The 26,072-nt window shown below is 44.9% G+C and overlaps 1 protein-coding gene across 6 annotated transcripts in view; it reads left to right on the top strand.

Annotated features, from left to right (window-relative positions):
- The window catches only part of phf20l1 (PHD finger protein 20 like 1), a 167,913-nt gene that overhangs the window by 121,387 nt on the left and 20,454 nt on the right, over window positions 1-26,072 (top strand). For 5 of the 6 annotated variants that reach the window (XM_038808819.1, XM_038808818.1, XM_038808817.1 and 2 more), the window contains 4 exons: window positions 13,230-13,491; window positions 14,311-14,384; window positions 14,843-14,893; window positions 21,441-21,536. In XM_038808819.1, the coding sequence (XP_038664747.1) occupies window positions 13,230-13,491; window positions 14,311-14,384; window positions 14,843-14,893; window positions 21,441-21,536 (483 nt within the window). The remainder of the gene's footprint in view (window positions 1-13,229; window positions 13,492-14,310; window positions 14,385-14,842; window positions 14,894-21,440; window positions 21,537-26,072) is intronic. The other variant, XM_038808821.1, reaches the window with a different exon arrangement.

Genomic DNA, 26,072 nt, shown 5'->3' with positions numbered 1-26,072 from the left:
TAACTTGACTTTGCCTATTTAAAGGAGCAAAGGTGACAACCAATCTCCAAGATAAGTATTGCATTATTGACAGTGCTGTCTTTTGTATAAGACATTGATGCAAGAAATGTGTTGCCACCATGCCTGTTTTACATGCCTAATTCCTGTGCCTAACTGTCCAGTATGGCACAGGTGCACACACTCATCCTGTACCAGAATTCACCACCCATCATAAAGCTTTTCTGTAGATGTCCAGAGACCAAACTGGAAGCATTCAAAGCGCTCATTAAATTATTTAATTACAGATCCTATGTTTATTGTAGGACCCTTTGCTGTATTGGCCTGGCCAAACACTCGACTCACCGCATGGTAAACTCACTCAGCAGCAACTTGTAGCACTAACTATTCAGTATCCTTGAGGAACACTAAGGTCCATCCACTATATATAGTTAGTTGCTGCTTTGTCCTTTGAGCTTGCGAGTTAACGTCCGGCTGTGTGTTGATCTATTTTCAGCCATCCGTAACTAAATTCCTACTTCTGAGGAGAGGCCTTTTTGCTGGTATTGCACTGCTTTCAACTGCTGCCAATTTCAATTTCACTAGAGTCCTGGGTGGTCCATTAGAGCTGCATTTGGGGCTGAAGGAGGAGAGGGAGTCGCCAAGTTCCAAGAAAGACAAATTGAAGTATTTTCTAAATGCTGACAAAATAGGAATTGTTGAGGAGCCAAGAGATTGGAGTGTCCGTGTGCACAAATCACTAAAAACTGGCAGACAGGTATAAAAAAAGCAATCAAAAGGTTAATGGAATGTTGGCTTTTATTTCAAGAAGATTGGAATACAAAGTAGAGGATGTTATGCTTGAGTTGTGCGGATACTTGGTCAGCCCTCAGCTGAAGTACTGCGTTCAGTTATGGACACTGCATCTCAGGAAAGATATATTGACCTTGAAAGGGGTGCAGCACAGAATGATATAAATACAGGATTGAGCCATTCACCCCCTTGAGCACAATTAATTTGCATTATGGTTGGCCTATATCTTAATTCCACCTTCCTGCCGTGCCTCTATATTCATTTATCCCTGTGTAGTAAATTTCAATCAGTCCAGATTTTAAAATATTTTTAAGCTCGCATTGACTTTTTTTTGGAAAAGGGTCTAGAAAAGGTTACTGAGTGAGACTAGACCAGGTTAGTTAAGAAGATAGATTGGAGAGACTTGGTTTGTAAAGAATTTGAGGTGTGATCTAATTGAATTCAGAACAAGAGGGCTTAAGTGTTACAATTAAATTTGGGTCAGTCAGGAACGATATTAAAAACACTTTGTCACACAAAAAGCAGTAATTATCTGGAATTCTGTCTCCCAAAGGCTGTGGATGCAGGGTCAATTGAAGCATTCAGGACTTTGGTTGCCAAGGGATATAGAACGACTGCAGATAAATGGAGGTGTGGTACCAATCAGCCATACTAACTGGTTGGCAGAACAGGCTTGAGGAGCTGAAAGGGCTACACCTATTCCAGCTAGAGCCTCGAAACATGGCATGAAAGCACTGCCTGTGGCTGTGAACATCACCGTGTCCCGAAACGTTCATGCAACTGGCACTTTCAGCAACATGCCCCAGTTTGCAGCCCATCATTGTATCAGGGATGTCATTGATGCCCTCTATGCCAGGAGGAAAATCTTCATCATTTACATCATGGACAGAACGAGGCAGGATGAGAGAGCACCACTTGTCCGGCATTGTAGCTTTCTCAGGGTCCAGGCTGCGCGGTATGAACAGAGTCAGAACAGAATCTTACTGCCCGTCAATTCAAAATATTTTTCCGTTGGGGCGTGGTCACCGAACCCGATGGTCTGTGAGTCCCACCCATCCATGCAATCTTCCAGCAGCAGCCAATTAAGAGACTATCTCTCCCTCTATTTAATTCAAGGTGGCGGGTGGGTTTCTGTAGAACCAGTCAGACGGTCTGCAGCTTTGGAAGGCCAGCAGCCCTTCCTGCAGACGAGGCTGCTGCTAAGGAAACGGAGATCCACAGATTCAGGTACATTTAGAGCCATTCATCGAATTTAAAAATATGCTTAAGCCAGTAGCCCCCCCAATAAAGGGGAATCCCAAAGATGCGGCCTTTCCTGCCTGCAGCCTTGAGCTTCCGGCTCCAATAGCCACACGGCCTGATGCCATGATGCAACTTCATGAAGTATGGAATCATAAGCTAACGCCATGGAAGGAGGCTGTTTGGCCCATCATGCTCATACTCTCTGTGGAGCAAACCAGTTTGTTCCAATCCTCTTGCTCTATCCTCATACTCATGTAGCTTTATTTCCATTAAGTCTGCTTCCGCCAGCCTCCTGGGCAGAGAGTTACAATAGCACTTGCTGCATAAAAAGTTTGGTTTCAAATTCCCCCTGCATCTCTTATCCAAAACCTTAAACCGGTATCCCTTTACTCCTTGTACTGTCAGCTAATTGCAACAGCATTTATTTGTCTATGTTATCTAAATCTGAATGAGACTTCCTTTCAACCTTCTTTGTTTCAAAGAGAATACCCAGCTTCTCCACCTTTGCCTCATCCCTGATACCATTCTGGTAAATCTCCTCTGCAGCCTCTCTAGGACACTCATACCCTTCCTAAATATGGTGACTGAAACTTGATGTGATACTCTAATTCTGATCCAACCAGAACTTTATGAAGGTTTGGCTTAACCTTCCTACTTTTGTACTCGATATCTTTATTTCTGAATCCCAAGTTCCCATATGCTTTCATAACCCTTCCCACAATATATACTGCTACCTTCGAAGATCTATGTTAATGAACCCCCAGGCCCTACTGCCTCCTGTACACTCTTTAGAACTGTGTTTTTACAATTAACTCACCCCTTCCTATCCTTTCTGCCAAAATGCACACACCTCACACTTTTAAAATCCACTTGTCTACCCATTCTGCAAGCCTATCAATGTTCTGTTGCAAGCAATTCATATCATCCATTTATGTCATGCTACCAGGTTATGCAGTCAGCGGAAGGCTACTCTGAAGATGTCAACAGAGTCTTTCCCATCCTCCTCAGCCACCTATTTTTAAATATATATTTTATTCTCCTTTTTCACATTTCCCCCCAAATTTGCACCCACCAACAATAAACAATAAGCAGTAACGAATATAATGTCAATCCCCATATCAACAACAATAATCCCCCTCCCACCAACCCTCAAACAACTGTCCACATGTTAACATAAACAAATAACAAAAAGGAATCAGGAATCACCCATAGTCACCATTAACACATACAGTTCCCCCTCCCCCAACCCTCCCCGCCCCCCCCCCCCCCCCCCCCCCCCAAACTAATGTTGGATGTTATCCAATTCTTGAAAGTGCATAATGAATAACGCCCATGAATTGTAGAACCCCTCCATCCTTCCCCTCAGTTCAAACTTAAAATTCTCAAGAGTCAAGAATTCCAACAGGTCCCCCAGCCACGTCAGGGCACAGCGTGGAGAGGTTGATTTCCATCCCAACAGGATCCGCCTTCGGGCGAACAACGAGACGAAGGCTACAACATCTGCCTCCACACCCGTTTCCAATCCCGACTGGTCCGACACACTGAATATGGCCTCCCAAGGGCCCGGGTCCAGTTTCACGTGCACCACTTTAGAGATTGCCCTAAAAACCTCCTTCTAGTAATCCTCCAGCTTTGGACAGGACAAAAACATATGAATGCGATTTGCCCCCCCCCCGCAACGTTCACACACACCCTCTACCCCCTCAAAGAGCCGGCTCATCCTCGCCCTTGTGAGGTGTGCTCTATATACCACCTTCATCTGTATCAGCCCCAACCTCGAGGTGGAGGTGTTCACTCTCCGAAGCACCTCAAACCAGAACCCCACCTCCATACCCTCTCCCAACTCTTCTTCCCACTTTGCATTGATCCTTCCAGTGGTGCCTTCTCCTCTTCTAAAATAGACCCATAAACCACCGGCACTAACCCCTTCTCCAATCCTCCTGTCGTCAGCACCTCCTCCAGCAATGTGGAAGCCGGCTCCACTGGGAAGCTCTTTATCTCCTTCCTGGCAAAATCTCGAACCTGCATGTATCTAAACATTCCCCCCTGCTCCAGCCCATACTTCGCTCCCAGCTCCTTCAATCCTGCAAACCGACCTCCAAGAAACAAATCTTTTAGTGTCTTAATCCCCTTTTCCTCCCATTTCTGAAAATTCCTGTCCCACTTCCCTGGCTCAAATCTGTGGTTCCCCCGAATCGGCATTTCCTTGACCCTGCCCCCAACCCGAAGTGTTGGCGAAACTGCCTCCAAATTCTCAATGAAGCTATTATTACCGGACCCCTTGAGTATTTCCCTGGGGCCATCGGGAGCGGCGCTGTTGCTAGCGTCTTCATTCCCAACCCCCTATACCTACTGACCCACTGGGAATCAACCCCTCTGATCCAGCTCCGCACCTTCTCCACGTTCGCCGCCCAGTAATAATACATCAGGTTGGGAAGACCCAAACCCCCTGCCTGCTTTCCCCTCTGTAGCAGCACCTTTCTAACTCTGGCCATCTTCCCTCCTCATATGAATGAGGTAATCATTCCTTCAATCTCTCTGAAAAATGCCTTTGGCAGGAAAATCGACAGGCATTGGAAAACAAACAGAAATCGCGACAACATGTTTATTTTAACCGGCTGTACCCGACCCACCGGTGACAGAAAGACCATCCCACCTTGCCAGATCAGCACTCTCTCTCCCCACCAAACAATGAAGGAAATTGTCAACGAACTTTCACTGTTACTTTTCACAAGTTTTACTTTAAAACAAATCAGAATCACTGTAAATGAGACATGGATTAAATGGCAAATAAACTTCAAATAAAAAGATACATCTTACAGGCACCCATGTCACTCCCCTCTGACATTTAACACAGCGGTGCTACACAGTTGCACAATATGCTGTTTTTTATTCACGCAGGGTAAGTCAAGAGTCCTATCTGCCATAATCTTTCACCGCTGAGCTTCGTAGGTATGATTATCATCTGTTCGGCACGATTCTATGAACCCTCCCTTTCTCAGGTCACAAGAATCCTGATGGTGTAACTTTCCAGAGATCCTTATCAACCGAACAACTATCAGTACCTGGGTTCATGGTTTAGCCTCTTCTAGTAAGACACCAGCCTTTTAAGTATCCCTGAGCGAATCACACAACCTTCCAGGTTTTAGCCTGTTTGTACAGTGCCTCAGGAGCTCTGCATCTGTGTGTCAGGTCACATGGACTAGTATTTCTTATTTTTGATGAAAACTACAATTGATCCCTTTACGATTAATACAAATTTTTAAAAGTGTTTTTCAAACATTCTTCAAAATAATAGCAGATCCACAGAAGTTTTAAAGAAATGACAAACATTGCTTAGTGAACTACTTCTAGGTCAAAGTGTTCACACCAGAAACTCTGTCTCTGGAGTGCCCCCCCCCCCCCCGCCCCCGCAACCAACATGAACCCAATACTGTGCATTATGGAATGCCTAGGCCATAAGATCTCCATGCCATGTGTCTGTTCAAGTGGATTATAAAAATACCATGGCTGCACATGAAGAAGAGTGAAGAATTCTTTCAGTGTCCTGGACAATATTCTCCCCAATTATTGTGATATTTATCCACGTGCAAATTAGCCATCACATTTTCCAGCACAACAAGAGTGACCAAAGCTTTTTATTTTAAAACTATTTAATTGTTGTGAAATGCTTAAGTGTGGCGGCACAGTGGTTAGCATAGAACATAGAACGATACAGCGCAGTGCAGGCCCTTCGGCCCACGATGTTGCACCGACATGGGAAGTCAAAAACTAAAGGCCATCTAACCTACACTATGCCATTATCATCCATATGCTTGTCCAATACACTTTTAAATGCCCTCAATGTTGGCGAGTTCACTACTGTTGCAGGTAGGGCATTCCACGGCCTCACCACTCTTTGCATAAAAAACCTACCTCTGACCTCTGTCCTATATCTATTACCCCTCAATTTAAGGCTATGTCCCCTCGTGTTAGCCACCTCCATCCGCGCACTGCTGCCTACGGCACTGAGGACGGTTCAATCCCGGCCCCGGGTCAATGTCTGTGTGGAGTTTGCACATTGTCTCCGTGTCTGCGTGGGTTTCACCCCACAACCCAAAGATATGCAGTTTAGGTGGATTGGTCATGCTAAATTGCCCCTGAATTGGAAAGAAAATTATTGGGTACTCTAAAATTTAGAAAAAAGTGCTTCTGTACATCCGAGGACATGAAGGACCATGAATATGAGTTATTTCTCTTCGTAGTGTAACTCGAAACAATTTTAATCAAATTGTGATCTTTCGGATAGTGAAATGTGCTAGAAAACCTGATGTATTAGATGGAGCATGCATGGGAGCAACAAATGAATCTTAAACCATGGTTCTGAAAACTCTCAACCGCTGGGGTTTCCCCTCGTGTCATTTGTCTTTTTTAGATGAATTGATGGAGATTGATTGTTAAGATTGAGAACAGCTCCATTATATGACTGGTCAAAAACTCCATTACTTGATCCTGATATGTGAAAACTATAGCAGTGTGTTCTCTTCATTAGAAGCAGATTATCAATAAAATCACTGGATAGATAGATACATAAATGACATCTATTATATTATTCAACTGTTTCTTGAAGAATTCCAGCATTTATAAAGTGAAAATGATAGATTGAAAAGCAGCGTTTGCTTAACTCAATTTATATTTTAATTAAAGGACCATTTAGCGTGGCCAATCCACCTATCCTGCACATCTTTGGGTTGTGGGGGTGAGACCCACGCAGACATGGAAACGTACAAACTCCACACAGACAGTGACCCGGGGCCGGGATTGAACCCGGGTCCTCAGCATTGTAAGGCAGCAGTGCTAACCACTACTTGATTTTATTGATAATCTGCTTCTAATGAAGGGAACACACTGCTATAGTTTTCACACATCAGGATCAAGAAATGGCCCCATCGTGCCGCCCAGTTTAGTTATCTCAATTGACTAGATGGCTAGAGTGTGGTGCAGAATGGCGCCAGTAGATTGAAGGTTCAATTTCTGTACTGGCCATCCCCAAGAAGGCCTGCCTCCTTGCCTTTCCCATGTTTGTGTGGAAAGGTGTGCCTCAAATTAAGTAAGAGATTGGCCCATAATGTCCTGGTTCCACAGCGTCACATTTAGGAGTATCCCAGTGATACACTGAGGATTCCCTCTAGGTAGTTTCCATGTAAGGGTTCACCCAGCAATTGCCCAGGAGAGTTAACTTCCCCTGGACAATTGAGCTGGGCTGGGATCCAAATGACAGAAGCGATTTAAATAGCTAACCTCATGTAGTTCTGCCTATTTTACTCTGATCATTCCCGAGTTAGAAGGAAAAAAATCACTTCTAACGCCAGAGTTACTATTTGAAACACCAGGCACAGCCTCGCACAGGAGACCCTGCACATCGACGGCACCCCCAGGGGACCCATTCGATCATAGCCCCCCCCCAACAACCCTACCCCCTCTTCCCAAACCTTCACCCTGCCCACCCACCTGGCTGAACCCCCTTAAATTGCCCCTCCTCTATTTTCAATCCTCCCCTCCTGTCTGATCCACCCCACCCCTTCCTGATCAAAGAACAAAGAAAATTACAGCACAGGAATAGGCCCTTCGGCCCTCCCAGCCTGCGACGATCCAGATCCTTTATCTAAACCTGTCTCCTATTTTCCAAGGTCTACTTCCCTCTGTTCCCGCCCATTCATATACCTGTCTAGATGCTTCTTAAATGATGCTATTGTGCCCGCCTCTACCACCTCCGCTGGTAAAGCGTTCCAGGCACCCACCACCCTCTGCGTAAAAAACTTTCCACGCACATCTTCCTTAAACTTTCCCCCTCTCACCTTGAAATCGTTACCCCTTGACACCCCCACTCTTGGGAAAAGCTTGTTGCTATCCACCCTGTCCATACCTCTCATAATTGTGTAGACCTCAATGAGGTCCCCCCTCAACCTCCGTCTTTCCAACGAAAACAATCCTAATCTACTCAACCTTTCTTCATAGCTAGCACCCTCCATACCAGGCAACATCCTGGTGAACCTCCTCTGCACCCTCTCCAAGGCATCCACATCCTTCTGGTAATGTGGCGACCAGAACTGCACGCAGTATTCCAAATGTGGCCGAACCAAAGTCCTATACAACTGCAACATGACCTGCCAACTCTTGTACTCAATACCCGTCCAATGAAGGCAAGCATGCTGTATGCCTTCTTGACCACTCAATCAACCTGCGTTGCCACCTTCAGGGTACAATGGACCTGAACTCCCAGATCTCTCTGCACATCAATTTTCCCCAAGACCCTTCCATTGACCATATAGTCCACTCCTGAATTTGATCTTCCAAAATGCATCACCTCGCATTTGCCTGGATTGAACTCCATCTGCCATTTCTCTGCCCAACTCTCCAATCTATCTATATTTTGTTGTATTCTCTGACAGTCCTCCTCGCTATCTGCAACTCCACCAATCTTAGTATCATCTGCAAACTTGCTAATCAGACCACCTATACCTTCCTCCAGGTCATTTATGTAGATCACAAACATCAGTGGTCCGAGCACAGATCCCTGTGGAACACCACTAGTCACCCTTCTCCATTTTGAGACACTCCCTTCCACCACTACCCTCTGTCCCCTGTTGCCCAACCAGTTCTTTATCCATCTAGCTAGTACACCCTGAACCCCAAACAACTTCACTTTTTCCATCAACCTGCCATGGGAAACCTTATCAAACACCTTACTAAAGTCCATGTATACGACATTTACAGCCCTTCCCTCATCAATTAACTTTGTCACTTCCTCAAAGAATTATATTAGGTTTGTAAGACATGACCTTCCCTGCACAAAACCATGCTGCCTATCACTGATAAGTCTATTTTCTTCCAGATGTGAATAGATCCTATCCCTCAGTATCTTCTCCAACAGTTTGCCTACCACTGACGTCAAGCTCACAGGTCTATAATTCCCTGGATTATCCCTGCTACCCTTCTTAAACAAAGGGACAACATTAGCAATTCTCCAGTCCCCCGGGACCTCACCTATGCTCAAGGATGCTGCAAAGAGATCTGTTAAGGCCCCAGCTATTTCGACCCTCGCTTCCCTCAGTAACCTGGGATAGATCCCATCCGGTCCTGGGGACTTGTCCACCTTAATGTCTTTCAGAATACCCAAAACTTCCCCCTTCCGTATGACAACTTGACGGAGAGTATTTAAACATCCATCCCTAGCCTCAACATCCATCTTGTCCCTCTCCTTTGTGAATACCGATGCAAAGTACTCATTAAGAATCTCACCCATTTCCTTTGAGTCCACGCATAAATTCCCTATTTTGTCTTTAAGTGGGCCAATCCTTTCTCTAGTTACCCTCTTGCTCCTTACATACGAATAAAATGCTTTGGGATTTTCCTTAACCCTGTTAGCCAAAGATATTTCATGACCCTTTTTAGCCCTCTTCATGGCGCGTTTGAGATTCGTCCTACTTTCCCGATATTCCTCCAAAGCTTCATCAGTTTTGATCAGTTTTGGCATCGGTCTGCCCCTTCCTGTCCAGTCCGTCCTGCCCCCTCCCGGTCATCCCTCCTCCTTGTGGGTCCCCCCAACCACCAATCCTTTCCCTGATTTTTAGCTTTGCATGTTTTAGGGTATTAGTACTATATGTGGGTGGATGCTTGGAAATAAAGTTTAGAATTCTGTACTTTCACTCAAGCATTGTGAAAGTAATAGGGTGTGACTTGTTGGTTTGTGTTTTAAAACTAGAGCAATTAACTTGTCTGTAAAATCAAGCTTCAATTACACGGCTCAAGACTGTAAACCTAATCCCATTGAGACCTTGAGGGACTGGCTGTGTTGTGTGGATACACCACTGAGATTATGTAAACACCATTATTTCTCTGACAATGTCTTTCAGCACTTTTGACAAAACTAGCAATCATGCACGACACTTGTGTTGTCTGTGAAACTCACTTGATCCATAAATCCAGTCAGTAGGCTGTTGCAGAACCAGCTAATAATGCTGGGGTTTTTTTTGTGTTTTGAAGCTTCAGTCAAAACCCAAAGTCTAAAATTATACATAAAATAGGGTGGATTTATGCTTTCCAGGAAGATCTGCCAGTGCTGCCATTGTCACTGAGTTTGAGTAAAGTGTGGTGCTTTTGAATTTTTTGTTCAATATATACAAACCATAGACTGAGTTTCCAAAATTGGGTTGCCGATGGGTCAAATGTTCTGAACCGTGCAACACTGGCAAGTAGCAGAAAAGGGCAGCACGGTAACACAAATGGATAGCACTGTGGCTTCACAGCGCCAGGGTCCCAGGTTCGATTCCCCGCTGGGTCACTGTCTGTGGGGAGTCTGCATGTTCTCCCCGTATCTGCGTGGGTTTCCTCTGGGTGCTCCGGTTTCCTCCCACAGCCCAAAGACGTGTAGGTTAAGTGGATTGGCCATGATAAATTGCCCTTAATGACCAAAAAAGGTTAGGAGGGGTTATTAGGTTACGGCGATAGGGTGGAAGTGAGGGCTTAAGTGGGTCGGTGCGGACACGAAAGACCAAATGGCCTCCTTTTGCACTGTATGTTGTATGTTCTCGGGGCTGGTTTAGCACAAGGCTAAATAGCTGGCTTTTAAAGCAGACCAAGGCAGGCCAGCAGCACGGTTCAATTCCCGTACCAGCCTCCCCGAACAGGCACTGGAATGTGGTGACTCGGAGCTTTTCACAGTAACTGCATTGGAGCCTACTTGTGACATTAAGCGATTATTATTATTATTATTATTATTATTATTATTAATGATTTAAGAAGGCTGTGGCCCAGATCTTCCAGTCTCCAGATAGTCAGCGACCAGACATAGCCCACTCTCTCCCAAAAGATATGCTACAGGATCTCTCGGACGTCCGAACGCAATCACTCTCTGGGAATTTTCTGGGAAATTTCAATTCCAATGGGCAATTACCGTGACCTCTGGGATCCACCAAATAACTTTTCAACGTTGAGTTAGAGTCAGGGACTTCAGATTAATGATGGGCTAGTGAGTGGGCCACATGGGTGGCCCTCCCATCACCTCAGTGGGCCGCAAGGTTGAAATCAGACATGTTTACTAACTATCACCCTTTAGTAAGATTAAGAGCATTTAATACATGCTGAATATTTCATAAGTTATAGAAAATGCTTAATCGTTTATACATTAAAAGAACTGCTGTCAACTTTAAATGGTAAAAGTAAAAGAAATATTTATGCTTTGATTGGATGCAGAGAGAGTGTGCAGCTCTCACAGTCAATGTTGTGTGCAGTCAGCATACACTTCTCATGCCCTTATTTTACACGCATATCCCTTCAGTTGTACCGATAGGAAAAATTCTATGCGGATGGAAACCAGCAAAATCTGGCAACAGTCAACAAAATGTCTCTTGGGCTGCACTCAGAACCCTGATGGGTCGCAGTTTGTCCACCAGTGCTTCAGACGGTTCTGACTTACTTACCTGGATAGCTGCACAGAAAGTGTCTAAGTTTAAAATCTAGTCTGACACCTGGATAACTATAGAACTGACTCCCCAATCACTCAAACTGAAAACCCCTCTCAGCTACTCCGCCTCTTACCCCCCTGACTATCCCTGAATTCCCCTGACCCTCAGACTACCCTCCTACCTTACCCCCCCTCCCCCACCCACCCTACCTTTTTTCGGAATTAACTTCGCCATAGCTTTTCAGTTTAGCTTTGGGACGTTGTTACTTACCAGAATACGGCAGCTAGCACCATAAAAAGGGAACGGCGCTTCTGCACAAACATGTTTGCCTGCTCCATTCCAGGTTACCTGCACTGATTAGGTCCTACAGGTTCCTCCATCGGTAGATTGCCCTGAAAAATGGGAGAAAGCGAAGTGTGTATTTTTTTTTGCCTGATCAGGCTTTCCAACCCTGAAGGGAAGATTCCGGCCCATATTATTCCGATAGCCTCTTGCAGTTAACGCACACTCGTATAGTGCTAAAGAAGCCAAATTAAAGTTTCCTATTTAATCTTGGCTATATGGACCACTTGGCCATCTCGAATGGCCTCCTCATCCCTAAGCTTGTAAAGGGGAAGGTGTGGAGAAATAATTAGGATTTCTGGCCTCCCCACCATCCTTACCCCCCTAATCACCTAATGATATCCAATGACTGTTGCTGGGAAACTCTACATGTGTGAATATTGGGTGGGGCATGTTTCAATGCTCAATGTTATTTCAGGTCTCAAAGTTCAGACACACATGTAAGATGGTATGCCTGAGTAAGAGTTTACAATTTCAGTAAATGAGGGAGAAATCTGTAGGCTAAGTAATATGTCAGCGCAAGCTTAAATGGAAGGAAAGGTGTTGAACATTATAACGTATCGTGATGTGCCTTGGGATGCATGAAAGGCTCTGCATGTTTGCAGATGTTGTGATTGTTTTTTCTTCTGCCGTGAAAGCTGCCATATGGGGCAGCCATCCTGGCTATGTCAAATTTTGGACACATCTTGAAGCAGCTCCATGTGCATCAATGGGAAATGAACATTTTGCATGTTGCAGCATGGATTCCTGAGGTTAGAAGTGCTTCTCTTTCAGGAACCCCCAGTAGTGGAGCTGATCTAGGACACCGATAATTGGAGTAAACTGAGGTGATCAGGTTGGAATGAAAGTCTACTTGAAGGTCCTTCATTCTGCCAGAAATATTGAAATTTCAAGAAAGTGACAGATAAATAGTGTTTTTTCATTAAAAAGGCAGAGTGCAGGCCACCTTGCATCTCTCGGCTCAAATCCAGCCCAGGTTGGTATCATAGTCCCTTCAATGCTTGATCATCTTTGGAGAAATCAGCTTAAACAATCTCAAAGCATTTCTTAGTGGAACCAGACATGAAACTACCTTCACCGTGGTACTAAATGTTGATGGTTTTTGAAAATGGGAGGAAAACAGCATTCTGGCTACTATACTGAGTTTGTGGTTGGATAAAAGGGAAAGTTTAACTCTCCCTGACTAGTGAATGTTTATAGTTGAAGTGGAAGTTATCTTGTTTCCTAGTGTTAGCAGAGGGTGAATAGGTGGCGGGAAGGGCTGTTTGCCCTCTGCTCAGCACACGACCATGGAAGTGCTGCTCGAATTAAGAATTTCAGTGTAAGTACTTATTAACCTTTGTCTTGCATACTCAGCTGCAAAAGACAGTGCTTTGTATTTTACAATTGCTCTCTATTCTAATCCCCCAGCACCATCTTCCAATCTCCCCGCCTTGCAGCTAGAGATGCCTCTCGACATCAGCCACAAACCCTCCAAGGTCTGCAAGAAGAAGCGATCATCTGCGTCATTCAGCACCGAAGGAACCAACAATCATCCCATCCCCTCTGTGAAGGAGAAGAGCGTGGAAACTGTGCATGAGAAGATACTTAGGAAATGTGTCGACAGAGACAGAAATGCAGAAGTTGGTAAAAACCATTTCTGTTATTCCATAGAAGCAGGAACAGACTTACGGTGATTAACCTTGTTGAAAACAATTCTGCTTGAAATTTATACAACTTCCCCTTCCATTCACAAATTAACTAGTCATTGATATTACCTGTATTCATAGTGAATCTTTATATATGGAAATCGTTTTCCGAACAAATTTTCACCTAACATCACAAATTGCCAATAGTGCCTGCTCACATGTATTTGAAGCACAGCTGAGGTGAATGAATTTGCCTCTGAATTTGCCGGCTAAATCAAGTCTTCAGCAATCTCTGAAGAAAAGCCTAGAGACCCCTAGACTTGCGAGAGCATGTTCTCAATGCCAGCATTGTCTGGTATATTATGTTGATAGCCATAAGACTTAGGTAACTTCTCGAATACTTAAATTAAAGGGGGGGTTATCTGGATGATGTGTGTTCAACAGAAATCTATGATTGGCCCTCTGTGCTGTTGCCTGGGATTCAAAATAGTTAAGCAACTGGGATGGAACAGTTGTCATGGACCACAGCACATGACAATTCTTTGTGACTCTGTACTGCCACCGAGATGAGAAACAAAAAGTAGGATGTGATATTGGCTGGAGAGTGCATCGCTGACAAATTAAATGAGCGATCACATGTCATAAGACACTCGAAAATTAAGAATCAATTTGCTTTTTTTTTGTAGGTGAGTGGAAAACCCAAGTGAGATTTTCCTCATTTGTGGGGACTGCTTCTTTAACTCTCAGTTTAGTTATTAATGACAGCTGAAGATACATTCAGAAGCATCCTGGATTTTGAGATTCAGTATCATTGTTTTTGATTTATGTTCTCTTAATCTAATTTTCCACCTTATCTTCTGAAGGTTCATCTTAGGAGCACAGTTCCATGGACGTCAGCAGCACTCCGGTACTTTACCCAAGTGGCCATTCCTCATGGGTGAGCCTCGACAGTGAGTGTTGACAGACTCTGTGACTCTGGACTCTGTGTGTGGGGGAAAACACAATTTGAGTCCAATCCTGTCCTTGCCCAACAAGCAGATGCAACCATTACCAGCAGGAGTACTGAACAGCAACATGCTTGAATTTTTATTTGCCTTTCCCCTTACAGTCGCGACTTACTATAACTAATTGTAGCACTCCTTCTATCACCAGAGCTAACATCAAAAATCTAGGCATATGTAATGGGATTGAACATCCTGGTTTTTGTGGTTCGGCGTTAGGCTGAGCAGACTTTTAAAATATATAAACTTGCATAGTCCAGGGAAATATTTCAAAATAGAATTACAATGATTTTTGTTTTAATGGTAATTTTTCGCAAGTGTGTTTCTGTAGATACTCGATAATGTTGAGAATCTGCCTGAAGGCGGCAGATTAAACTATCAGTGCTTCCTACAGGAATGAAAAGCGAAAAGAAGATGAAGTATGAAGAGAAGAACTCAATGCCTGGTATGAAGCAATGTTACAATATTTAAGGCTGGTGTTAACTTTTGTGCCCTCCTCTGCGTCCACGTAATGCAAGAGGCAAGATTCTTAAGAGCAAGTTCAATAAGAGTTTGCTTCTGGTAGACAGTTGCCAGATGAGACTGTGGTAATGATATACCCTGGTTCTCCAAATTGTCCCTGTCTAGCAAGCCTGCCATGTTTCATTTACCGTACAAAAATGTTTTGTTGCAAAACTCAATACTTAAAATCTGAGATTAAATGAAGGAATGCCAGAACACATTAACATCTGAATAGGGAAAAGAAAGATTTAACGTTTCAGGCGTCACGAAGGATAGCAGACGCACCACCACCTGATGTTCCCCTCCAATCTCTCACCATCCTGACTTGAAAATATAGTCCTTCACTCTCGCTGGGAAAAAAATCCTGAGACGTGTCCCTAACAGCATTGTGGGTGTACCTACAGCACGGACTGCAACAGTTCAAGATGGTAGCTCAGCACCGTCTCCTTCCACACCCCCCCCCCCCCCCCCACCCAGAACTCGACCGGGCCCACCGTTCGCTTCAACCCAAGCCTCGCTCTGGAGATCCTCCTCGTGCAGTAATTGCAAGGTTTCTCACTTTTAAGGAGAAAGGGTTGGTACTCCTTTGGGCAAGAGAGCACCAGAACTTTATGTGGAATGGCCACTCTATCAGATTATACCAGGACATGAGTGCAGACCGAGTCAGGAAAGGGCTGCCTTTAACAAAGTGAAATCCTCCCTATATAAGAATGGAGTCAACTCGGGATGATTTATCCAGCCCACCTTCTTATCAGATTTTTGAAAAAGACAATTTTTTTGACGCACCGGAAGTGCTGACTTCTTTGTCCAGAAGCACAATTTGTGCTCCGTTTAATCTGATCTATGGCTCGTTGTTTGGGCACTTTTCATGTTTGTTGTATGTGCTTATTCTATATATAAAGGATTTCTACAGTTCGCACCTTTCAATAACCTTTTTTTTTCTTTCTTTTCGTTATTGCCATTTGGTGTGACTTTCAGACGCCCTCGTGCCGCTCTAAGTTAAATAGGTTTTTGCTCCCCAGTTGGGAGTCTCCCTGCCAACAAGATGTGTTAGTTAACGGGAGTGATATTAATGGGTTTTCTGCAGCTCATAATAGTTTTAAAAATGAGCTTGGAGTTTGTGTTGGATTGTGTTCTGTTATTTGTAGGTTTTAGATTAAGCTATTGTTTTTCACCGTTCCATTTGCTTTTTGGTGTGGTTATGCTCGACAGTGATGGCACCTTTGGGTTGGGGAAGGGGGAAAGTGGGGTGAGGTTTGTTTTAACTTGTGTTTGCTGGCGGTGTCTGCTGGTCTCTCTTTGTCGAGTCACCTGACTTGGCTCGGTGGCCATCTTGGATTGATCTTTTTGCTTTGTCTTCTCAGTGCCCCTTGTTTAACATCTGTCCTTGGCAATAGCTGGCTCTGGTTTACGGGGTGGCAGTAGATCTCCAATCTGAATAATTACCTGGAACTTTAGGGGATTGAATGGCCCTGTAAAATGATCAAGAGCATTTGTGCATCTTGGAAGAGCCTAAATTCTGATTTTTGTGCACTAATGTTAGGCCAGGCTGCGCAAAAGATGGGTTAGGCAAGTTTTCATTCTGGTTTTAACTGCAGGGCCGGGGCACAGTGGTTTTAATCAACAAAAGTGTCCAATTCTCCTCATCCCAGATTGTGACTGACCCAAGCGGTCGATATATAATCATATGCGGCTCCCTATTAAACAGCCCAGTAGTTTTGGTCAACGGCTATGCCCCGAATTGGGATGACACGAATTTCATCAACTTTTTGTCATCTTCCCTCCCCAACTTCAACACACACCATCTGATTTTAGGAGGCGACCTGAACTGTGTTCTGGACCCAAAATCGGACCGATCAAAACGCAAATCTTTCGTCCTTTCGGGAATGGACAGGGCTTTGTCTTCCTTCATGGCTCTGATGGAAGGGGTAGATCCCTGGCAGTTTTTACATCTAAATGTCAGGGATTTCTCCTTTTCCCTCATGTTCACCATGTGTACTCTCAAATTGATTTTTGCGATCTAGTTAGGGTTCTCCTCCCTTCGTTGGTGGCAGCTGAGTACTCAGCAATTCATAGATCATAGAATTTACAGTGCAGAAGGAGGCCATTCGGCCCATCGTGTCTGCACCGGCCCTTGGAAAGAGCAATCCACTTAAGCCCACACTTCCAACCTATCCCAGTAACCCCACCTAACCTTTTTTTTAAACACTAAGGGCAATTTAGCATAGCCAATCCACCTGACCTGCACATCTTTGGACTGTGGGAGGAAACCGGAGCACCCGGAGGAAACCCACACACACACGGGAGAACGTGCAGACACCGCACAGACAGTGACCCAAGCCGGGAATCAAACCTGGGACACTAGAGCTGTGAAGCAACTGTGCTAACCACTGTGGTACCGTGCTGTCCCTTGTAATCTCTGACCACTTCTCCCCCTCCCCCCCCCCCCTTCGTTAATCTGTTGATGGGGCACAGCCCCACGCAACATCCTCCCTGGAGGTTGGATACTATGTGCTTTGCTGGCTCATGTAGTGTTCTATGTTTTATGTTCTATAAGTTTTGCAAATGCCTATCCACCTCTGTTGATGACTACATTAAATTAAATAAGTCTGACTTAATTTCCCCTTCCACACCGTGGGAGGCTCTTAAGGCCAGCCTGGGGGGGTGGGGGTGGGGGGGAATTATTTCTTAGAGTGCACATGTGCTAAAGATGAAGTAATTAGAAGAACAGAGGCTGGCGCACTCCATTGATGATCAGTACTCACTCGATCCCATACTGGAATGACATGCAAGCAGATAAAAGTGCAGACCCATTTTGATCTACTAACCACCAAGAGGTCCAGACGTGCTACAGACTTCCAGGGGTATTTTCTACAAGTATGGGGACAAGGCCAGTCATCTTTTAGCACACCAACCTAAACTCCTGTGATACTCTAGATACTCAACCTGGGCTGCAACCTTGTTTCTGCCCTCTCCAGGTCATTACGACCATTACATCCTTACTACCGTGACCTGTATAAATCTGAGCCACCTGCAGGCAAGTCTGCTCATGGCTGATTTTCTGGACACCCTGCCCATCCCAACTGTCAAAATAGTCAAGAGTTGTGAGTTGGACTCCCCTATATAACGAGATTTTAAAATACATTGGTCTTATGTAGGCTGGTAAGGCCGCTCGCCTGGATGACTTTCCGATCGGGTTTTATAAGAAATTCTTGGAACAATTTACACCTTTGCTGTTAGATATGTTCAATGACTCCCTATCCTGTGGTTCATTGTTTCCAACCCTTACTCAAGCCTCTCTTTCCTTGCTCCTTAAGAAGGACAAGGACCTGACTGAGTGCGGTGCCTACTGAGCCATCTCACTCTTGGACGCAGATGTGAAGCTGCTTGCGAAGATTCTGGCACTCCGGTTGGAACCTTACCTTCCAAGCATAATTTCAGAGGACCAAACAGGTTTTGTAAAGGGTCGTCAGTTATCAACCAGTAAATGTCGCCTTTTAAATGTTTTTTATAATCTTTTAAAAACATTTTTAGATTCATTTCCAATTCATTTTTTCCAATTAAGGGGCAATTTAATGTGGCCAATCCACCTAACCTGCACATCTTTGGGTTGTGGGGGCGAAAACCCAAGCAAACACGGGGAGAATGTGCAAACTCCACACGGACAGCGACCCAGAGCCGGGATCGAACCTGGGACCTCGGCGCCACCGTGCTGCCCTGCCTTTTAAATGTTTTATTTCCCCCCCTCTCGTGCACCTGTATCTCGACGCACTGAATGCATTTAACAGGGTAGAATGGGATAATTCATTTGAGATTCTTGGAATATTTGGATTTGGCCAAAGATTTGTCTCATGGATCCATTTGCTATACAATACCCCTCCTGCCAGCATACACACGAATACTCTATAATCTACTTCCCACTGAATATGGGCACTAGTCAGGGCTGCCCACACTCTCCATTTTTATTCGCCCAAGCAATAGAACCTCTCTCTATAGCCTTGAGAGCTTCCAATCAATGGCGGAGTATTAACCGAGATGGGGGTGGAACATCAGATATCTCTTTATGCAGGTGACCTACTTTTATACATTACAGACCCAACTCCCTCCATCAATGTCATGATGAAGACACTTAATAGTTTTGGCACCTTCTCTGGTTAGTAATTAAATCTAGGTTAGAATGAATGTCAACCTCCCTGGAAGACAAGCTCATTTAAGCACATTACCCCCCCCCCCCCCCCCCCAAGTTTTGATTACTTGGGGATCAGGGTGGCCCACAATTGTGTCTCTCTCCACAAATTGAATTATTTCAGCCTGATCAACAATGTTAGAACAGGCCTACAGAGATGGAACAATCCTCCTTTATCCTTGGCTGGCAGGATTCAAACAATAAAAATGAACATACTCCCTAGGTTTTTCTTTTTCTTTCCGTTCCTCCCCATTTTCCTGCCCAAATCCTTTTATATCAAGGTTAATAAATTGACATCTGCCTTTCATCCGTGTGGGCAAGTGTACCAGACTCCGCAGCGATCTACTCCATCGGGAAAGACAGACAGGGGGCTTGGCCCTCCCAAACTTATTGTTTTATGACTGGGCTGAAAATATCAAAAAAATCCTACTGTGGATCAGCGATTTCAGTTCAATCTGGGGCCAAATGAAGGCTCGCTCTTGTACTACATCCACTCTCTTAGCCATAGTTACTGCACCATTGCCCTTTTCTCCAGCTAGATTTTCTTCCAACCCGGTGGTGGTCGCCTCTCTTAGGATCTGGAAACAGTTCCGACAACATTTTAAACTCCTGTCCTTGGCTTCACTGGCCCCTATCTGTAACAACCACCTTATCTTACCTTCAGGGCTGGACTCAACCTTTAACTTGTGGAAATTGAGGGGACTCGAGCACTTTGGTAACTTATTCATGGAGGGGAGGTTTGCCAGCTTTAGGGAATTAGCGGGTAAATTTCAGCTACCCAAATTAGTCTTTTCCACTCCTTTTCAAGTTCACAATTTCACCCACGTGGCTTTTCCTTCCTTTCCTCTGGTTCCGCCTCCCACCTTACTGGAGAGGATTCTATCCTCGGCTCAGCTGGGCAGGGGGCCTATCTCAGACCTATATGGCCACATCTTCTCATCTGATCCCTCCCCACAGGATGGGGTGAGGGTGAAACGGGCGAGTGAACTGGGCCCTACACTCACAAGCGAGGTTTGGAGAGGCGCCCTGTACAGGGTCAACTCCATGTCCACATATGCCCGGTTAAACCTAATTCAGTTCAAAGTGCTGCATAGGACATACTTGACCAAGGCAAGGATAAGCGGGTTTTTCCTGAATGTTGAGACCGCTGTTTGCTTGCCCCCACAGATCATACACAGACGTTTTGGTCCTGCCCCAGACTTGTCAGCTTCAGGACTTCCTTTTTTAATGCTATGTCTAATATTCTGCGATTAGATTTACAGCCATGCCCGCTGGTGGCCATATTTGGTGTTTCAGACTGCCCGGCAGTCCACTCTGGGGTAGAGGCGGACGTTATCGCCTTTGCTTCATTGATAGCCCGGAGGCAGATACTGCTCAGTTGGATGTCTCCCGTTCTGCCTTGTGCCTCTGGCTGGTTAGGGGACTTAATGTCCTTTTTACATTTGAAGAAAATTAAATTTTCCATCGGGGATTCTGTTGAGAGATACTACCTGAGATGGCAACCGTTTGTCTCTTTTTCAAAGATCTAGACACCATCAGCTGTTAGGGATTTGGTGGATTTGTTGCAAGGAAAACCTTCAATATACATTTTCTTTTAAAAAAAGTGAGTGTTGCTGCAACTGTACAAGGTATTGGTGAAACCCCATCTGGAATACTGTGTACATTTTGGTCCCCTTATTTGAGGAGGGATATAGTTTCATTGGAAGAGGTTCGGTCGGAGGAGATCCACTGGATTGATTCCAGAGATGAGGAGTTTGTTCTATGAAGAGAGATTGAGCAGTTCAGGCCTATACTCTCTTGAGTTCAGGAAAATGGGAGGAGATCTAATTGAGGTCCATAAGATGATAAAAAGTATTGACAAAGTAGAAGTAGCTGCTTCCTCTTGTGGGGCAATCTAGAACGAGAGCTCATAGTTTTAGGATAAGGGTAGCAGATTTTAAAACAGAAATGAGAATAAATTACTTCTCTCAGTGAATCTATGTAATTCATTACATCAGAGCGTAGTGGATATCGGGACATTGAGTAAATCTAAGGAAGAGATTGATGGATTTTTAATTAGTAAAGGGTTGAAGGGTTATGGAGAGCGGGCAGAAAAGTGGAGTTGAGGCCGAAACTTGATCATCCATGATCGTATTGAATGGCTGAGTGAACTCGAGGAGCTGAATTGCCCACTCCTTCTCCGAGTTCTTATGTTCTTATGTATTCACTGAACATTTCTGGGAGAAGGAAAGCAAGGGAGGAATTGATGTACTTTGAATAACTCTGGAAAACTGGAGAGAAAAAAGGTTATTTTCTTTTCCTAAAGGTAAAAAGAAGGAGAGGGGTAAAGAGAAGAAAGGCAAGGAGCACGTTAAACTAAAACAGAAGAAAAAGAAAAAGAAGAAAAAGAAATCCAAACACGGTAAGCAGAGCTGACATTTGCAAAACGAAAATCCTGCTGACAAGGGTGGTGCTGTTGGTGTCTGGTGTACCAACATCTGCCTTGCAGAGGCTGAGCACAAATTCTCAGACATTGTTTCCTACCTTCTCCAGGACCATGACCCTACCACCGAAAATCAAACCATTGTTTCCAGGACTGTCACTGACCTCATCTCCTCTGGAGATCTTCTCTTCACAGCCTCCAACCTCACAGTCCTCCAACCCCACACAGCCCTCTTCTACTTCCTTCCCAACATCCTCAATTAGATCTGTCCAGGTAGACTCATCATTTAAGCCTGTTCCTGGTCCACTGAACTTGTATCTTCCCATCTGGACTCGGTTTCCTCTCGCCTTATCCAGCCTCTTCCCACCTACATTCATGATTCTTCTGATGTAATTTCAATGATTTCCAGTTCAGAATCAGAAAAACTCTACAGTGCAGAAGGGAGCCACCCGGCCCATCGAGTCTGTACCGGCCCTCCAAAAGAGCACCCCCCACCCAGGCCCACTCCCCCGTCTCAGCCCCACCTAACCTGTACACTAAGGGGAAAATTTATCATGGCCAGTCCACCTAACATGCACATCTTTGGACTGTGGGAGTCACATACACACCTCCCCCACACACATTTCCTCTCCGTCCACACACACACTGCCCCTCCCTCCACATAGACACACTGCACCCACTCCCCACACACGCAAACACTGCCATTGCCCCTCCACATATGCACATCGCCCTCCCTCCACACACATACACACCTTCCACACACACATCGCCCTCCCTCCACTCACGCATCGCCCTCCCTCCACTCACACACACACACACACACACACACACACACACACATATCACCTTCCCAACACACACACTGCACTCATTCTACACACACACACTCACGCACTCAGGCACACGTGCCTGCATGCACACAGTGCTCCTCACTCCACACATACTCTGCCCCCCTACACACACACTTCACCCACCCCTCCACAGGCGTATGTTCCGCCCACCTCCGCACACACACTGTGCAGCCCCCCCCCCCCCCCCTCCCCCACACCGCTGCCGGCCTCTGACTCCCTGACTCCAACATCGCCTGACTCCAACGTCGCCACCGCAACCTGTTGTAGCTTCTCTGAGCTCCTCACGCTGCAACCAATAATTACATTTGCGTGGCAACTGACTGCGTTTGGCTTGTTTAGGCTGGTTCCTTCCTGTATTGGCTGCTGATTGGCTCATCAGATAGCATGCCAACAGCCAAAAGCATGGGTAAACCAGCCTGCCATTGGATGTGCAGGCTTGCAACATTTTCCTAAATTAGTCCAACACACACCCACCCACCCATACCACACAACGCAGCCACACCACACACACAGTCTCAGTTTCTTTGTCTCTATTGAATCTGCCAATGGCGCTTCTGGCATGTCTCTCATCTTCCCCCCCCCCCCCCCCCCCCCCCCCCCCCCCCCCCCCCCACCCCACTGTGGATGACAGAGCCCTCAACTGTGATAGGGTTTTCCTTGTACTAATTTTCCATCCCACCAGTCACCTTATTCACAGGTCATCCTCTGCTATTTATTTGCACGTCTTTCAAAATAGTCCACTGTATTCGCTGCTCATGACACACTTTACTCTTGGTAAATTAAGCGCAGACTGGGTGACCACTTTGTGGAACAGTTTTGCAAGCATGACCCCGGCATTCCTTCCACTCGCCATTTCAATTGTTGCTCACATTCAGTTCTCAGCATACTACAATTTTCCAGTTAACGGTTTTGTTCCATTGGTGGGCTGTCTCTTACGTCCACGTCGTGTGCCCTGGTTGGCCCCTACAAATCACTTCACCTTTTTTTGAACAGGGTGAAGACATTTGCTGTGTTCTTCGGCCAGTACTCCACTGTTTGCCAGTCTGGTAGCTGGGGATTCAACCGGGGGTCCCTCCAGCCATTCCTCATCAGTAAAGTCCATTTTTAAATAAGCATAAAGAATGAAGTTTGATTTACATCATTTATGATTTCTTCCATGCCTTATTGACATGTCACTAGGCAGGTAGAGGCCTGGCCGGCAATGATGGCATGAAGGGAGTGGAGCATTTGTTGCTCCTTAATTTTGTTTCCACTGCAATACAAATAAATAGAAATCTCTAAGAATCGGGGGTGATTGCATGGAGCAGTTGGTGAGCACAATACCGAGTTACATCTAAGACTTGGTGTCAAACCCAATCTTTCCTGATGTTGTGATAAACTCCATTCCCTCGGCACACTGTGGGAGGATGCAATTAAATGAACTGAGACTGTTCAAACCAGTTCCATGAGGGCATGAAACAACAACACACTTGGAATTCTTGGTAAAAGCCGCTATATTGAATATGTTTTCATGACCTGAGCCAGTCATTGTAATAATAACCTTTATTAGTGTCACAAGTAGGCTTACATTAACACTGCAATAAAGTTACTGTGAAAATCCCCTAGTAGCCAAACTCCGGTCCCTGTTTGGGTACACTGAGAGTAGACCCTCAAAGCAAGATTCCTAGCTTTACTACTAATTTTTTGTTTATCTGAAAGTAATCATTAGGATGACTGATGAAGGAAATGGAAGGGGAGAAAAGCAAATGTGGCTTGTTATTCTAACTATAAACTAAGTATAGGAAAAACACGATGCTGGGACAGATAATAGATAGCATTACTGTGCTCAAAGCCACACATTATATTTCCAGCCCTCAGTGTGAAATGGGTATTCCACTCACCCGCACTGACATTCCTCGCCTTGACTGAGCATTAAAAATATGTCCCAATGAAAAATTCAATCTTCGGCCTTGTAAATCAATGGGCAGTGAAAATAGAAACATCCTTAGACAGTACCTTCCAAACCCATCACCCTTACCGTCTAAAAGGACAAAGGTAGCAGACACATGGGAACACCACCATCTGGAAGTTCCCCTCCAAGCAACTCGCCATCTTGACTTGGAAATATATCTGCCGTTCGTTCACTGTCACTGGGTCAAAGTACTGGAACTACCTCCCTAACAGCACTGTGAGTGTACCTACACCATATGGACTTCTGAGGTTCAAGAAGGCAGCTCACCGCCTTCTCAAGGGCAATAAATGCTGGCCTAGCTAGTGATGCCCACATCCCATGACTGAATTTTTAAAAATCTCCACAGGTGAGTTGAGTGGAAGAGGCTTGTGCTTCTCGAGGCCTTCATTTAATGATAAATTTGCCATTGGCCGAAATGGTTTCTTTTTCTTGTCAGTTCTTCATTGTGAATTGAAGGCAAGTGAAACAGGTGTCATTTAGGCCCAATAAAACTCCCATGTTGTATTTTAGTTGAGCGCTGGTACCATATGGACTTGAGTTATAAAAGAACAATCAAAAGGGTCAAAATGTGGAACACATTCAAGATTAAATTTGAGAAACTGATGAGAGGGACATTATTATACAGTGTTATCACTTGCTTTGGCTTTGTGCACTTAAATTCTATTCCTAAACCCTTCCACCTTATTGCATCTCTACAAAATTTCTCTCAAACCTACCTCCTCATGCCTTGGCTTTCAATATCTATAATCTTCACTTGATTTTGCTGACAGGAGGAAAGCAACAAAATAATTCTTATTTATTATTTTCACATTTTCAATATTCACGAGTGTGTGGACCCCTCCATTCTAACCCTCGGCATTCTTCATCTGTGTAATACGGTGGATGCACCAAATCAAATCAGTTGGGAATGGGGGAGCTTAATATAGTGCGCGTTTGCTGATAGTTGAAGAGACCAATCCGTAAGTGTCAGTGCTGCATATGAAGTGGTTATCAGGTTTCGTTGTGGGTTGGTGTTTTTGGTGTTGGTGCCTATTGCCAAGCTGTTGTAGCCACTGATCATTATGGTGGCACGCACACACCAACGCACCGATAATTGGGCCACTTTCCTTTGTTGTCCGCTAATCTATCCCACGTGCAAGAATTGTTGTTTAGGGCCTTTATGTCATGCCTGCATGCATTCTTGAAGCTCGTCATCTGACCCTGGCTATTTCGCCAAACAAAAAAACCCGTAGGTATGCGACTTTACTGTGTATTAAAACCACATAATATCTAACCTTCCAGCCCTCAATATGTAACAGGTATCCCATTCACCTGCACTGTCACTTCTCCTCGACTGAGCATGAAAAATAAAAGCACCAGTGAAAAATTCTCTCTTCTGCCTCGTACATCAAAGGGCGGTGAAACTGGAAAGATTTCCCCAAGTGAGTTGAGTAGGAGAGGCTCCTACAAGCTTCTGCCCTGTGACCGTGCCTGAGCTAGCAAAATCACCTCTGCTTGATGAGTGCCAAGATAATCGGGAACTTCACCTTTGAGTGCCTGCTACGTTCGTGATTTTGCTGGAAATTATTAGCACATTCTGCGGACTTGGGTCCACAGTGACAGACAATCTGCCTTTTAGTGCAGAACTCAAAACAGACATCGGGAAAATAGATGGCGCCTTTGACAGACTCAAAAAACATGAATGGAATAAAATCAGGTTCCTCTTAGGAGTTA

Source organism: Scyliorhinus canicula, chromosome 10 (genome assembly GCF_902713615.1).
Source record: "Scyliorhinus canicula chromosome 10, sScyCan1.1, whole genome shotgun sequence".
NCBI classification, from domain to species: Eukaryota; Metazoa; Chordata; class Chondrichthyes; order Carcharhiniformes; family Scyliorhinidae; genus Scyliorhinus; species Scyliorhinus canicula.
The sequence above is the reverse complement of the archived record's forward strand: the minus strand, read 5'-3'. Positions and strand labels throughout refer to the sequence as shown.